Source organism: Chelmon rostratus, chromosome 4 (assembly GCF_017976325.1).
Source record: "Chelmon rostratus isolate fCheRos1 chromosome 4, fCheRos1.pri, whole genome shotgun sequence".
NCBI lineage: Eukaryota > Metazoa > Chordata > Actinopteri > Chaetodontiformes > Chaetodontidae > Chelmon > Chelmon rostratus.
This window is the reverse complement of record NC_055661.1, coordinates 27,154,251-27,167,466: the sequence shown is the minus strand read 5'-3', so window position 1 is coordinate 27,167,466 and position 13,216 is coordinate 27,154,251. Positions and strand designations below refer to the sequence as shown.

Here is a 13,216-nt window from a genome sequence, read left to right as displayed (position 1 = left end):
ATCAGTGAAATACCATTTTCAGTTTATAGTTTGTAGTAATTTTTTTCCTGTTTCAGATTTTTCATCGTTTAATTCAAACCAGGAGAATACTTCCTAAATGAATAGTTGGTCATTTTGGGAAATAAGATAATAAAGTTACTTACTGAGTGTTAGATGAGAAGATAATGCCACTCTGGTAGAAACAACCAGCCTTATTCTGTCCAAAGTTTAAAAAAAATCTGTCTACTAGCGGTTCTAAAGCTCATTAATTAACACGTCAGACCTTGTTTGTTTAATTTGGTTTTAATTTGAGGTTGTGGTTTTCTGACGGGTTACGTGCTGGAAGTATTTCTTTGCTGGGCCAGTGGAGTCTTGATGTCACAGGCAGGATGCCAGGCCAGCAGTGGAGACTTCAGGAAGTCACTGCCCAAGCCAAGAAATAGTTCCTGCATGTAACCCCTTGTAAAATCAAGAATTTTTTTTTTCACACTTTGATTTTTGTACAGAGTAAACAATCGACATATAATTTGTTAATGTAGGAGCTTTAAAGTTGAGTTGATTTGCCTTTGGAAAAGGCCAGGCTAGTTGTTTCCCCTTGCTTTCAGCCTTAATGCTAAGCTAATTGTCTGCTAGTTTAATATTTACCATACAGCCATGAGATTGGTATCGATCTTCTCTTCTAATTCTCAGCAAGAAAGCAGTAAGTGTTTCCCAAAAATTATGCAATATTCCTTTAAATGACATGGAAACCTGTTGATTGTCAGAGCCTTGCATAATGTTTTACTCTGATCTTTAAATCATGACGCTGAATTCACTGAATTTCTTCTGTAAAAGATGAACCCCAGGGCAATCATCTACTCAGTACACTCATACAATAATCTGTTGTTGGAGTTTAATAAGTGCTGAATAAATTTTAGCAAGTTCCACATGAACTGAACATGTTCTCTGTTCATTATTTTTGTTGCAAGATATAGGTCCTGTGGTTTGTCATAGTGATTTAAGTGGTGACTGGAAAAAAATCATAACCCCACTAATCATTTTTGTTTTGCTTCAGGCGATGCATTTGTTATGGCCCTGCAGTTCCTATACACTGTCATGAATCACTAAAAGTTTGTTTAATTTATGCTTCATAACAGCAAAAAGACAGGTATGCAGAGTTCAGTATTAGTGCAGCAAGTGTGGCTGCATAAAGTGGAGAGGTTGGGTGGTTCATTTTCAATCCAACAGATACACATTACCAACCATAACGTAACTGTTAATGTAGGACTTCCTTCTGCTGCTCATACTCCTACTCATGAAAAATGTGTTCCACAGTTATGATAATACAGCCGTGAAGTGTGTATGCTATAGTTTGAATGCACACAATGATTTACTGTTTAGTCTTAAGAAGCAAAAAGCAAAGAGTATAGATTAATTGCTTGATGGTATTTTTTTATTTGTGTGTGTCGGTCTCCAGGTCAACAGGCAGATGCAGACTGTGTCAGAGGAGCTGTGTGCGTGCAGGAAGGAGCTTGAGACACAGACCACAGCCCTAAAGAGAGCTACCCATGACAGGGAGGAGCTGGCCAAGGACAAGGCTGCACTGGATGTCAAGCTAAACTCCGCTGACCGAAGCGCCTGTGGTCTCACGCAGGAGCTGGTTGCACTTAGGTCTGAGTGTGTTTGTGTGCGTGTGTATTTGTTTGTGTGGTCTTACCTCTAAAATGTTTTGGGACCAATTTCAGATTTGAAACCAGTTTTTCCAGTTTGTTTTCTGCAGTTGCATTCAGCACAAGCTGGAGTAGAATTGTTTCTGTCTTCATTGGTTAAGTTCAGGGTCAGGGTTGGGGTTAAGCATGTAGCAGTTATGGTTATGGTTAGGTTAAGAGTTAAAGGAATGAATGTCAGTCAGTAATGTCCCCCCAAAACCATCATAAACAACTCAGAGTGTTTGTGTTTGTTTAAGTCAGACCAACTGCCAGTGCATATTTAAGGCCATTTAGACTTTTGAAGCAAATTTCACTTTCTAAAGCACAGCCAGTCGCATGTAACAAGAGTCTTTAAGTAACATGGTTTTATTTGGAAACTTTGCTCATGATGGATCATTGGATTTTATGACCTTCTACACCTAGTGGTTCAAAGGTCTTTTTTTCGGGGCTCAAACCACTTTACCACTGTGTTCCAGAGCAGCGAAGGAGTCCCTGGAGACGGCTCTGTTTGAGAGCCAGGAGCTTGCCTCGTCTCTGGAGGCCGAGTGCACCAGGATGGAGGGGGAGAGGCGCAGCTTGCTCCTGGCTAACGAGGCATTGACGCGTGAGTAGCCCCCTCCCTCAGAGACCCCACTGTCCTCTGTGCCAAGCCCCCTGGCCATGAAGCCTTTCCAACAACCCACTAGAGATCCATATTTCAGCTGTGAGCTCTGCAACAGCTGGGCTGCAGGATCACTGAAGCTGCTTTCTCAGCTGACCAGGGTCCCACCACTCCGCACAAACACATATGGATCGGATAAGTGGTGTTAAGCTAGCATGTTCCACGTGAAGACAAGCATGAGTATCCCCTGTAAATACAACTCTAAATAAAATCTTGCCGAACCTAGGTGTCTCTATCTAATAACTGAGTGCGATTTTGATGGAGTATGGGTGCATCTGTCCAGGTGATGGTGCTCGGCTGCGTGTGGATGCTGAATGCCAGTCTGCACAAGCTGCACAAGAGCGAAGTAAGTTGGAGGAGAAGCTGGCCCAGGTGGAGAGGAATGCTCAGCTGACCCTGAACAACAAAGAGCAAATTCACAGAGAGCAGCTCGAGGCTGAACGCCGACAAAAGGTACAGCGAGACTTGCATTGTTATGTTGGCTTGACAATATTTCAATCAGAAGCTTTAGCTATCTGTTTGGTAATCAAGAGGGGCGGGTGTCTGGTGGTTGACAGGAGCAGCAGCGTGCGGAGCTGATGGTTCAGCGGGAGCAGGCTGAGGAGCAGCTGCATAGACAGTGCGAGGAGCTGCGTGTGCAGAGCCAGAAGGAGCTGCAGCAGGTGCAAGAGGAGCTGGCCAGACTGCAGCAGGACTTCAACCACAGCCTCCTGCAGGCTGAGAGTGAAAAGCAGCAGGTGTGTCAGGTGGTACCTTAAAATTTTGTGGGATTTTAAGGTAGTAGAAGGGTTTGTACTCAGAAGCACAACATCCCAAGTTCTGTCCTCACAGTTGTCATTGTGTCTTCATCAGAAGTCAAAGCATGTTCTGCCAGCATCCTCGTGCAAGAAGCAAGGTCCATTCCTCGTCTCTCAGTGGCAGTTTATCTAAGCATAATATCTTCAGTATGTCCGGGCCTATTTTTGCTTCTTGGTTGGTTTATTTAACATGAACAGTGCACATTGATAGGCATTGCTGTGAATGCACCAGAGAAGAAAAAGAGACTAGTAATGTTAATAAAAACATCATTCAGGACACAGTTATACTGCGTACTGCCTCCCCTTGGCTGTGTCCCTGCTGTGGACAGACAGAGGGCAGCTGATTGATGAGTCTGTCTGAGGCTAAGATCGATTTAACAGATGTGATTTTATCCATTAAGCTCATCTGAAAAAAAACTGAAGCTAGATAAGTTAGACATGACAATTCTATGACCAACAGTGTCAAATGCCCTCTAGAGGTCAAGACACACAGCTCTGGAAACATGACCTTCATCCAGTATACTGACGTGTTGTTCTGAGTGTACTGACTGAAAGGGAATCAAAGGCTTTCCAATGACTTGATTTGTTTTTTTGGCTCAACATCAGCATTGTTTGCATAAATTTTTCCCACAACTATCAAAGTTAAGGAGTGGGTTGATCATGGGTCAAGGTGAACTGATATTCTCAGATCTTGAAAAGTCAACAAGCGATCCTTATACTAACAGCTGTGACTGCACCCGCTGTACCTGCGGCCTTCTTGAATCTCTCTGCTGTTTTTCCTTGTGACCAAACTTTTTGGGAAATATCCCTGACCTTGCAGTCTGTTGTGACCAGGCTTTGTCCCAAAAGGAGGCAGAAAAGGCTGCCCTCACAGAGAAGCTAGCAGCCCTGCAGCAGGACCTGGCCACAGCAGGTATGGAGACGGAACGCATGCAGAGGGAGGCACTGAGCAAACAGGAGCAGGATAAGGTAAAATGTAGTAGGGTCATATTGGCTCTGGTCACTTTTCTTGTTCTTTACATATAACTCAGCAAACCAATTTTCACCTCTGTGTTCCAGAATGCAATGGCCGTCCTTCAGGCTGAGCTGCAGGACTTGCGGACTCAGTTTGAAGAGGCTTTGAGCTCCCATGAGAATGCCAAGAAGAGTCTAACTGAGCAGGTCAGAGAGATGAACCAGCAGAGAGAACACACACAACAGGAGGTGAGGACCGTTAAATCTTCAGCAGTTTTTTAAGTGACTGTCAGGATGCTGATTTGCACACGGAAATATAAAAAGATCATACAATATATATGGGGTGGATGTCACCAGAGGTGGTTTGTGCAGTAGGATCACAGAAATGCATAGGAAATGACAGGATTGTTTGACTTGGCATAGGATGGGAGACCATGGATCTGCCTCTAGAGTGAGGGGGAGTTTGCACCAATTAGTACAAGTGTGAGGGGAGAGCCATTTACCATAGGCCGCTGTTGACGTTGGCCAATGCCACAGAGCTTTACTAGCATCAGGGTGCCATCATGTGCAGAGTGTGCAGGGCCAAATCCTACAAGGAGCGGTGGTGTCCACTCCTGCTCAGCACTCATTCTCTGTGTCTTTTTCCTGTCAAGTCCACAGGAGGAACATTTAGTTCCATTGACCTTAATATAAACATAAAAGCGCAATTGGAGACTATAATTCTGGCCCAGTGACATACCTCTCTGAGCCAAATGAGAGCCGTAAATCTCTTCTCTTGGGGTTGCTTGAGGTCAGGATTGCAGGCACGGGGTCACTGAGCATTTTAGTGAAATAACAAGCTCACAGTCACCTCATTAAGATGTAACTGCAGAGTTATAAGGGCCTCACCATGCCTTGATTTAAAAGCCTGCTAAAAGAGGATTGTTTATCTGTGTGGGACTTCTTGGTTTCAATAAAAAAGCAAAAATGAGGATCATCCTGTCTTCCCTCTGTCTCCTTAGTCTTGTCACAGCATAGTGAATGAGGTTGTGTGGAGCCAGAGCAGAGGAGTTTTGAGGTTTGGACAGCCCTCCCTACCATATATCAAGTCAAACTTCAGCGACACTGTCACATTTGGCCTCCACCCTTGCTCGTTTCCTTGTTTGATTATTTTCACTTATCCCATCTCATGAGTCTCATGTCAGACAGTGACAAAACGGGAGTGCGAGTGTGTGACAGAGAGCTAGTGAGCATGAAAGAGGGAGAAAGCGAGGGGGGAGGACACGGTCCCTGGTACCATAATATGAAATCAAAGTTTGAGTTAACCCCTTGTGTAAATAAGCCAGTGGGGGAGTGTTTATTTTCTCCCTAGCAGCAGCGAGGGGCTGGCTCCACTGGGACTCCAGGTCCCCCTCTCCCATTCACATAACACAACACTGCTGCCCTCATATTCTCTGCCCCTCTCCCCCTGCCCCTCAAAAAATCAGATAAAATAAAGTATAATTGGCCAGATCAGCACTGGCTTGTTTTTTCTCACATTAGAGTTTATGAGAAAGAACCATCTTGTGTGGCCTCTGAACATAACACTGCTACTCCTCATCCTCCCCCCCCCGCATCCCCACCCCACCACCTCCGGGGGGTGGAGGGCCTGCTGTTTATCATGTTGCTCTCTGTGGATTCTTTACTCTGCGAGCTGCGGTAAGGAGATGGGGAGAGACAGCACCTGGCTACAGGCCCAACTGGCTCTTATCCATGCCCAGATAAGCTCTGTCCTCCCTCCTTCGCTCACTACACACAACATGCTGCCATAAAACAGAATATAGGTCATACACTATCTTTGGATTGTGCACATAGCACTTAAAATAGGAGATGTTGAGGTTTAGCTTTCAAACAATGAAGATCTAATGCATTATGTGGTCAAAAGTCAGTCTTACGGTGTGCAGTAACACTATATGTATTGACTTCACTATACTGAAGCATTTTTTTTCCAGTTTGATTTTGATGATTATATACAGTGCATGTTTCTGGTGTACTGCAGGTAACAACCTAATAGAAGTTTTTGATGAATTTTGAGAATATAAAGACTTTTGTGTATTTTGTTTTATTGGATTTATATTGAAAACAGATGGTTTTAACGTCAGTTTGAGGCTTTTTTTCCCTTATTAGCTATGTTTGTACCCATTTGGTATTTATGTCAGCAAATAAACTCTGGTTTGAGTTGACAACCAATCACTAAAACCAATAACAAGTAAAAAACTTTCACAGTGTTTCTACATGGGAGTTTATTTATTGATCTCACTAATAAAAAGGTTACTGTTGAGACCCCCTGATGTCCTCTCATGACATTTTATGCCTTTCATTCTCCATAATCTGGACATGAAGGTAGAGGGCCTTCGTCGGCAGCTGCAGGAGGCAGAAGACGCTCTTATTAAAGGGCGAAGGGAGCTTATTGAGGCTCATAGAGAGCTCCAGGAGTGCGCTCAGGATCGGGACAATCAACGAAAAGAAGCCCTGGACCTGAGAAGGCTCTTGGGTGATGAGACCAGAGAGAAAGAGGCTATCCAAGCCTCTAACCAGGAACTAAGAGCTTTAATCAAGAGGGCAGAGAATGACAACAGCAGGTACAGCTGTCACATGGAAGTGCAGAGTTCCTGTAAATTCAGTAGTTGTGATCGTCTAGCAGCAATGGGTATTTTTCATGTTTTCTGTCCTGTTAACTTTGAGCATATCTTGGCTAGTTTAAGAAGAATTGTAGAGGAGAGGGAGCAGAAAGTGGCGGTCTTAGAGGAATGTAGGAGCTCAGTGAACCAGGAGGCAACCACTCTACGCAGCAGAATGAGAGATCTGGAGAAGTCTCGCCTGCAGGCACGCAGAGAGCTGCAGGAGCTGCGCAGACAGGTGAGAGATTATTGCGCTAACTGCTTTCCATCTGATTTATTTCAAATAAAGGATTACCTTCAAGTAGTGTGTGCTGTGTTATCATGAGCAGGTAAAGGTCCTCGAGGGTGAGAACAGCCGGCAGAAACAGGAGCTGCAGGAGCTGCAGGCCCGGGTGTGTCAGGAGGAGCAGAAGGAGGAGGAGGCGCGTCGTGAGGCTTTCACTTTCAAGCAGAGAGTGCTGGAGTGCGAGGCTGGCAGAGAAGCAGCGCTCAATGAGGTAGAAGGCCTTCAGGATTAGTCTCTTAACAACATGCTAGAGCAAACATTCCACCTTTGCATATAACATGCTTCAAGAATAGCTGCCATCTGCAAGACTCATGCAGAGACAGAGAACACGAACCATAACACGCTGAATATTCTACTGCAACAGTGATGGGTTGCCTTCAGTTTTACTTTGAAATCTTTTGGGAATATAACTGAACAGTTTATCAACTAAATTTCAATTTCATTGCTACCCGAATTTTAAAAAAGACAAATGTTAGTTTGTGTTTTGATTAATGGTGTTGCAAAACAATAGGAAAAATTAGGCTCTCTAATCTATAAAATCAGTTTTTTTTTAACCTCTTCTGTCCCATAACCCTTTTTTTTTAGGGTCCCCAGATTTTCATGACCACAGCAGATGGTCAAGTGAAGGCAACATGAAACAGATTCCTCATTATTATGATATATTTGAAGCCTGGTTATTCTAGAAGGGTCATTCCAAAGTAATTTGTTGTTCAGTTTTATGTCTCAGCCATGACTGATCTTAACCTGCTATGATTTAGTTTAGAAGATATTTTTGGAAACACTATCACTGAACTTGACAATGTTGTCATCCTAAAGCACATTAACTCATTACAAAAACCATATGATTCTTATTTACACAGTTACATGTTCACTAAATAACACTCAAGACAAGTTTCTTCAGGAATTACACTGCAGTGTTGTTAATCAGTGTTTTGCACTGCTGTAGGTACAACTGTGTTCAGCCTGTTGAGACTTTAAGCAGGCAAATTTAATTGGCAGATTATCATGTAAACCAAGGATAGCATACTGTGTATCTGTAGTGTGACTGAACTAGGCTTTCCTTTTCTCCTTACATCTACATTCTTACACGTACAAAAAACACTTCAAACAAAAATAAACAACAAGTGTGTTGCTATTTATGTCTTCAAATTCGAAAAGATTTTAAGTCCTCTAAAAGCACTCCAGTTATTGCTTCTATACTTTGGTCCGTCTCGTGCCTAGGTTGCAGGTCTGCAGCGCCGTGTGGTGGAACTGGAGACAGCGGAGCATCAGAACCGAGAGCTGCTGCAGGAAAGAGAGGCTTATCAGCAGCACTGTGACCAGAGGCATAGAGAAACCACTGCTCAGCAAGGGAAAGCCTTAGAAGATGCCAAGATCCAGGTGAAGGAACTCTCTGTGCAGCTTGGCTTCACTGAAAGCAAAGTGCAGGGCCTGGAAGAGCAACTGAGCCTGGCCGATGCTAAACGCAGGGACCTGGAGCTCAAGTTGATGGGGGTGTGTTCAGCTCTGCGCCACACTGTTGGCACCAGCCATACAAGGCATGCAGGCACACCCGGGTCCCGTAGACGGTCTCCCTCTCCCTGGAGAAACCACCTGCAAGTGAAAGGTATGGTCATGCATGTCCATGATGAGATGTCATGATGCCATTTTTTGCTATAAGAGAATGCATTAATGAGTGTGGTCTCTGGTTAGGGGGAGACAATGTGGCAGACGGATCTTTGTTGTCTTTGTCTCATGGTGAAGATGAAGAACTGGACGTGGACTCAGTGCACACAGCTCTACGGGAATTCCAGCAGGAACTCAGGGACACACAAAGAGACAGGGTATATTTGAACTTTTTAACAACTGAATAAAGACTCAAAGACACATATCTCAAACTCTAGTTTTCCTTTTCCTTTATGCATGAAGGCATGTATGTATGTTCTATTTTCTATGCATGTATACGCATTGTAACACTGTCGGTAAGGGTGTTGTGTCATTCAGTGGCTTTGAGCCCAGACAAATTTGTGTGGGACAATAAAGTACATCTTTTTTGGCACTTGTTAATCTTATAAACATGTCTTCTTCCTTTAGGATGAATTCAAGGCTCAGACAGTTGGTCTAAGTCAGCAGGTGACAGAGCTCCGGGGCAGCCAGGATAAATCAGCCACCCAGCTGCTACAACTACAAAAGTCCTTGAAGCAGTCAGAGCAGGGTAGGTGGATCCAACACATTAAACACATTAAATATCAGTTATTAATTCTGTTTAGACGTACAGCATATTTAACATATTCCTCCAGGAAAAAGAGAGATGGCAGAGCGATTGCACGAGGCACATACATCCCTTTCCCTGCAGGATGAAGTAGTACGTCGTACAGAGAGGGAGAAGAGAAGCCTTGAGGAGGAGGTAGCTCAATTCAGGGCCAGTCTGCAAGCTGCCGAGGCAGAGTCCAGGGCAAGTATGTTAAGGGCAAAGAGATAAATATTAACTAAAACAGCGTACAGCATCTTGCAGTAACAATTCCTGTATTCCTCCACAGGACAAGTTGGAGCTCTTGCAGGGCTTAGAATGTCGTGCAAATGTAGAGCAACGGAAGCTGAAGGACTCCCTGGACGCAGCAGAGAGCAGGGTGAGCCATCTGGAGCTCTCCCAGTGCACCCTTGAAGGTGAGCTACAGAGGGCCCAGCTGAGGGCAGCAGAGTTGGATGCAGAGGCAGGGGCACTGCAGGAAAGATTGACAGAACTGAGAAGGAAGCTGGGTGAGAGTGAGGACCGCTGTGCGGTGCTGAGGGTCAGCGAGGAGAGGTTGGCCACATCTCTGGCTCGAGCTGAGCAGCACGAGAGCCAGCTGAGAGAGCAAATCCACAAACTGTCCAACACTCTCAGTGATAACAGGACCAGTAGCGGATCCCTGCAGGAGCAGATCACACAGCTGCAGAGGGCTCTGACTGCCAGTGAGCAGGACCGAAAGCTGCTGCAGGTAAAGTGTATCACCTCAGCATCCTTAAACAGGATGAATACTGTGAAGCCACAGGCGTGAATGCATTTTATGAAAAAATCATTTCTGTAACATACAACAAATCATGTGCACTCTGTATTTTCAGTTTCTAAGCATTTCTCCTTCCTCAACATCAGGATGTTTGATTGAAACTTCAAAATAAGATGAATAGCCACGCTTCCATTCCTCTGCTTTGATTTACGGTGCAGCTATGTAACCTTCTCAGCTCCACACTGAGCATTTTTCATTTACATTTGCTGCTGTGGTTTTCCAGAAGGACCTCAAAGACTCAGCAATAAAATGCTCAGGCAAGCTCATTAATTCTCCAAGAGTTTCTCAGGAGAGATTTCCGGTCGTAGTTTGGGACTGCACTTTAAAGATACTGAGCAAACAAAAACATGACATGCTTGGTATAAATCTCTTGATTTGCTCAAAAGCTGTCAGGTCATTACAGTAAAAAGTGAGAGAAAAAGCCAGACTCTTGCCTGCAACTTTCAGCAGTACGTCAAGAACTGTAAAAGAGACAAAATATAAAGGAAGGTGAGAAATACAGGGTCAGCCTAAGTGCAAATTTGAGTTTTGATGAAACTAAGTGGCTCATTGTATTGTGTAAATCAACATGTTTGTGCCCATAGGAGCGTCTGGATAAAACACGAGATGCCCTGTCAGAGAGTAAGAGGCTGAACCACAAGCTAACCGAGCAGAACCAGAACCTTCAAAGAGCCCAAGAGGACTTGGAGCTAAAAGATTCTGAGCTGGAGAAACATAACAGGAAACTGAAGGAGGTGAGTCACACTGAGGTTAAAGTGCAAATAAAGATGTTGAGACACCATTTTGATGTGTGGATGATTGACTGTGTCCCAGAGCTTGAAGCTACAGCAGGAAGCTGAACTGCAGGCCCAGGGGAGTTCCCAGCAGCTGCAGCGAGACAAGGAGGAACTCCACGACAAGGTCACCAAGCTTCAGAGCTCTTTGCATAAACTACAGAGTGAGAGAGCAGAGATGGAGAGGGTGCTGACACGCCTTGGGAAAGACAAGTCAGCACTCAGAAGGACACTGGAGAAGGTGAGCTGGTCTATCTGCTGCACCTGACATTGGGATTAGTTTGACATTGTGGAAAATAGGTTCATTCTCCTTATTTCCAAGAGTTAGACGAGAAGAGCGATACCACCCTCATGTCTGTAGGGTGAATATGAGTGTACTGCCAGCAACCGTTAGCAAAGTTATGTTAGCTTAGCATAAAGACTGGAAATGCAGGGAAACAGCCATCATATTATTATAATACTATCAAAGTGTTTCTTTATCCCTAATCTGTAGGATCAGTTCAACGAGGGTTGTGTTGTCTGGTTGGAAACTGTCACAGTCACGGTTACAAATACACATGGATTACCATAAAATACAATTATGAATAATTATGCAAGTTATAGGTTTTATGTATATCTATAAAGAAATGTAGCGCTGATTCAGCTGCTCTGCTACTGCGGATGAGAAGCAGCTTTATAATATCACAGCTCGAACAGTAAAGGCATGATCCCCCTTTTGTTGGACCCCAGAACATTAAACAGCTTTTGGTCAGGAAACCTGAAAAGTCTTGGTGCTGAATACGAGGTAGAATATTTGAAATATATAAAGGAGCCAAACCACAGAGGGCTTTAAAATGTAATTAAAAGCGTCTTAAAGTCAATTCTAAAACTGCTGGAAGCCCTCATACATATAGAAGCCAGGACTGAAGTAATAGGCGTTTAGTGTTGGTCAGAAGCCTTGCTGCCACATTCTGGACCAAGTGAAGACGTGCAGTTGCCGAAGCATTAAGGGACATAAATGGGCAGCCACGTTAATACATGCCGGAGGAGATGATTTGAATAATTTGCTGCTTCATTATGCTGTAGTTCGTCATTTGCGTAACATTGATGTCCCATGCTCCACATATTCATCTCCTTTGTCACACATTGCACAAAGCGATCTTGAAGCGATGGAAACATGTAGGTGGACTGTGAGAACCAAGAGGCTCTGTGCTTGGCTTCTGCTACACGCATTACAGGAAGGCACATGAGTGCAGAACAATCATGGTAAAGTCGTTCGCATTATGTCACCCTCGTGTTGTTGTCAGGTGGAGATGGAGAGGCTGAGGAGGGAGGAGGAGGCAGCGTCGGCAGCCAGAGAGAAGGAGCAGTTGGGGCAGACGGTCCGCGGCTTGGAGCAGGAGCTGGCTGAAAAGCAGGACGAGGTGCAGACTATGCAGGTCAGAGGCTGCTGGATGATAGCCAGGGGTCACACTGCAAACAGCTCCACATCAGAAAATTACTACATCATCAGGCCTTGGAGAAATTTTCACACAAGTTTGTTTTAACTAGTATTTATATTTTAACAGTGTACTGAGCAAAGCATGAATTAAAATGTTGCTGTAACTCACATGATATTTAATAATGTTAGAATGTTTCTTGTATGTAGCCAGATAAGCTTGTACTCTTTGAAAGCATTTAAAGCCTCTGAACTGAAGTGACATTTAAGTCAGGATTCTCAAAGGGAAGCTGCTGCTGCTGCTGCTACAATGTGAATTAATTTTAGAGAACTAAGAACCCCTCTGATCCAGAACCTCTGTGTCCCCCCTTTCTGCTCAAACACTGATTACAGCAACAGAATCCTGACTTTTATTTTTCTTATACTCTATTTTCAACTATATAAACTCATGTGAACCGTCTTCAGGCCCAAATCTCCCAGTTGGAGCACTCTCATGCACAGCGCCTCCTGGAGGTGACAGCGCATCATCACCAGGAGCTGGAATTGGAGACGGCTCGTCTGAGAGACAGTCAGCTCCAAGCAGAGCAGGCCTTGGAGACCAGGGAGAAGGCCCATCGCCAGAGGGTCAAATGCCTGGAGGAGCAGGTATTTTAATTCTAAATATGGATGATCTGTTGGGATTGTATTTTTTTTGTACTACAAGACCATGTCTGTGTTTTTGTGTTTGTCTAACTGCCTTCTAATTTTTCTGTTTCCTTGTTTTTCATAGTTACTGACTCTAAAAGAGCAGCTAGATCAGGAGACAAGAAGAAGACAGGCCTACTTCAATCAGATGCTACAACCTGGTGTGTAAGCAGAGACCCTGCAGTGACGTATGTAACACCTCTGACTTCCTCGTTCACGGTTCCTCTGGCTGCTTCCCAACAACATTATGTTACAAGCTACGTCCACATTTGGAAGCGCACGCACACACACAAACACACTCCTCAGGCG

At 44.2% G+C, this 13,216-nt stretch overlaps 1 protein-coding gene across 1 annotated transcript in view; it reads left to right on the top strand.

The window, feature by feature from the left end:
• The window catches only part of crocc2 (ciliary rootlet coiled-coil, rootletin family member 2), a 31,804-nt gene extending 18,728 nt beyond the window's left edge, over positions 1 to 13,076 (top strand). The window contains exons 18-36 of the mRNA XM_041936038.1: positions 1,436 to 1,629; positions 2,144 to 2,271; positions 2,612 to 2,781; positions 2,886 to 3,065; positions 3,960 to 4,094; positions 4,185 to 4,328; positions 6,441 to 6,679; positions 6,797 to 6,956; positions 7,048 to 7,215; positions 8,226 to 8,610; positions 8,697 to 8,827; positions 9,078 to 9,198; positions 9,284 to 9,453; positions 9,524 to 9,964; positions 10,618 to 10,767; positions 10,847 to 11,047; positions 12,093 to 12,224; positions 12,689 to 12,868; positions 12,993 to 13,076. Coding sequence (XP_041791972.1) covers positions 1,436 to 1,629; positions 2,144 to 2,271; positions 2,612 to 2,781; positions 2,886 to 3,065; positions 3,960 to 4,094; positions 4,185 to 4,328; positions 6,441 to 6,679; positions 6,797 to 6,956; positions 7,048 to 7,215; positions 8,226 to 8,610; positions 8,697 to 8,827; positions 9,078 to 9,198; positions 9,284 to 9,453; positions 9,524 to 9,964; positions 10,618 to 10,767; positions 10,847 to 11,047; positions 12,093 to 12,224; positions 12,689 to 12,868; positions 12,993 to 13,076 — 3,513 coding nt within the window. The remainder of the gene's footprint in view (positions 1 to 1,435; positions 1,630 to 2,143; positions 2,272 to 2,611; positions 2,782 to 2,885; positions 3,066 to 3,959; positions 4,095 to 4,184; positions 4,329 to 6,440; positions 6,680 to 6,796; positions 6,957 to 7,047; positions 7,216 to 8,225; positions 8,611 to 8,696; positions 8,828 to 9,077; positions 9,199 to 9,283; positions 9,454 to 9,523; positions 9,965 to 10,617; positions 10,768 to 10,846; positions 11,048 to 12,092; positions 12,225 to 12,688; positions 12,869 to 12,992) is intronic.
• The last annotated feature ends 140 nt before the right edge of the window (positions 13,077 to 13,216 follow it).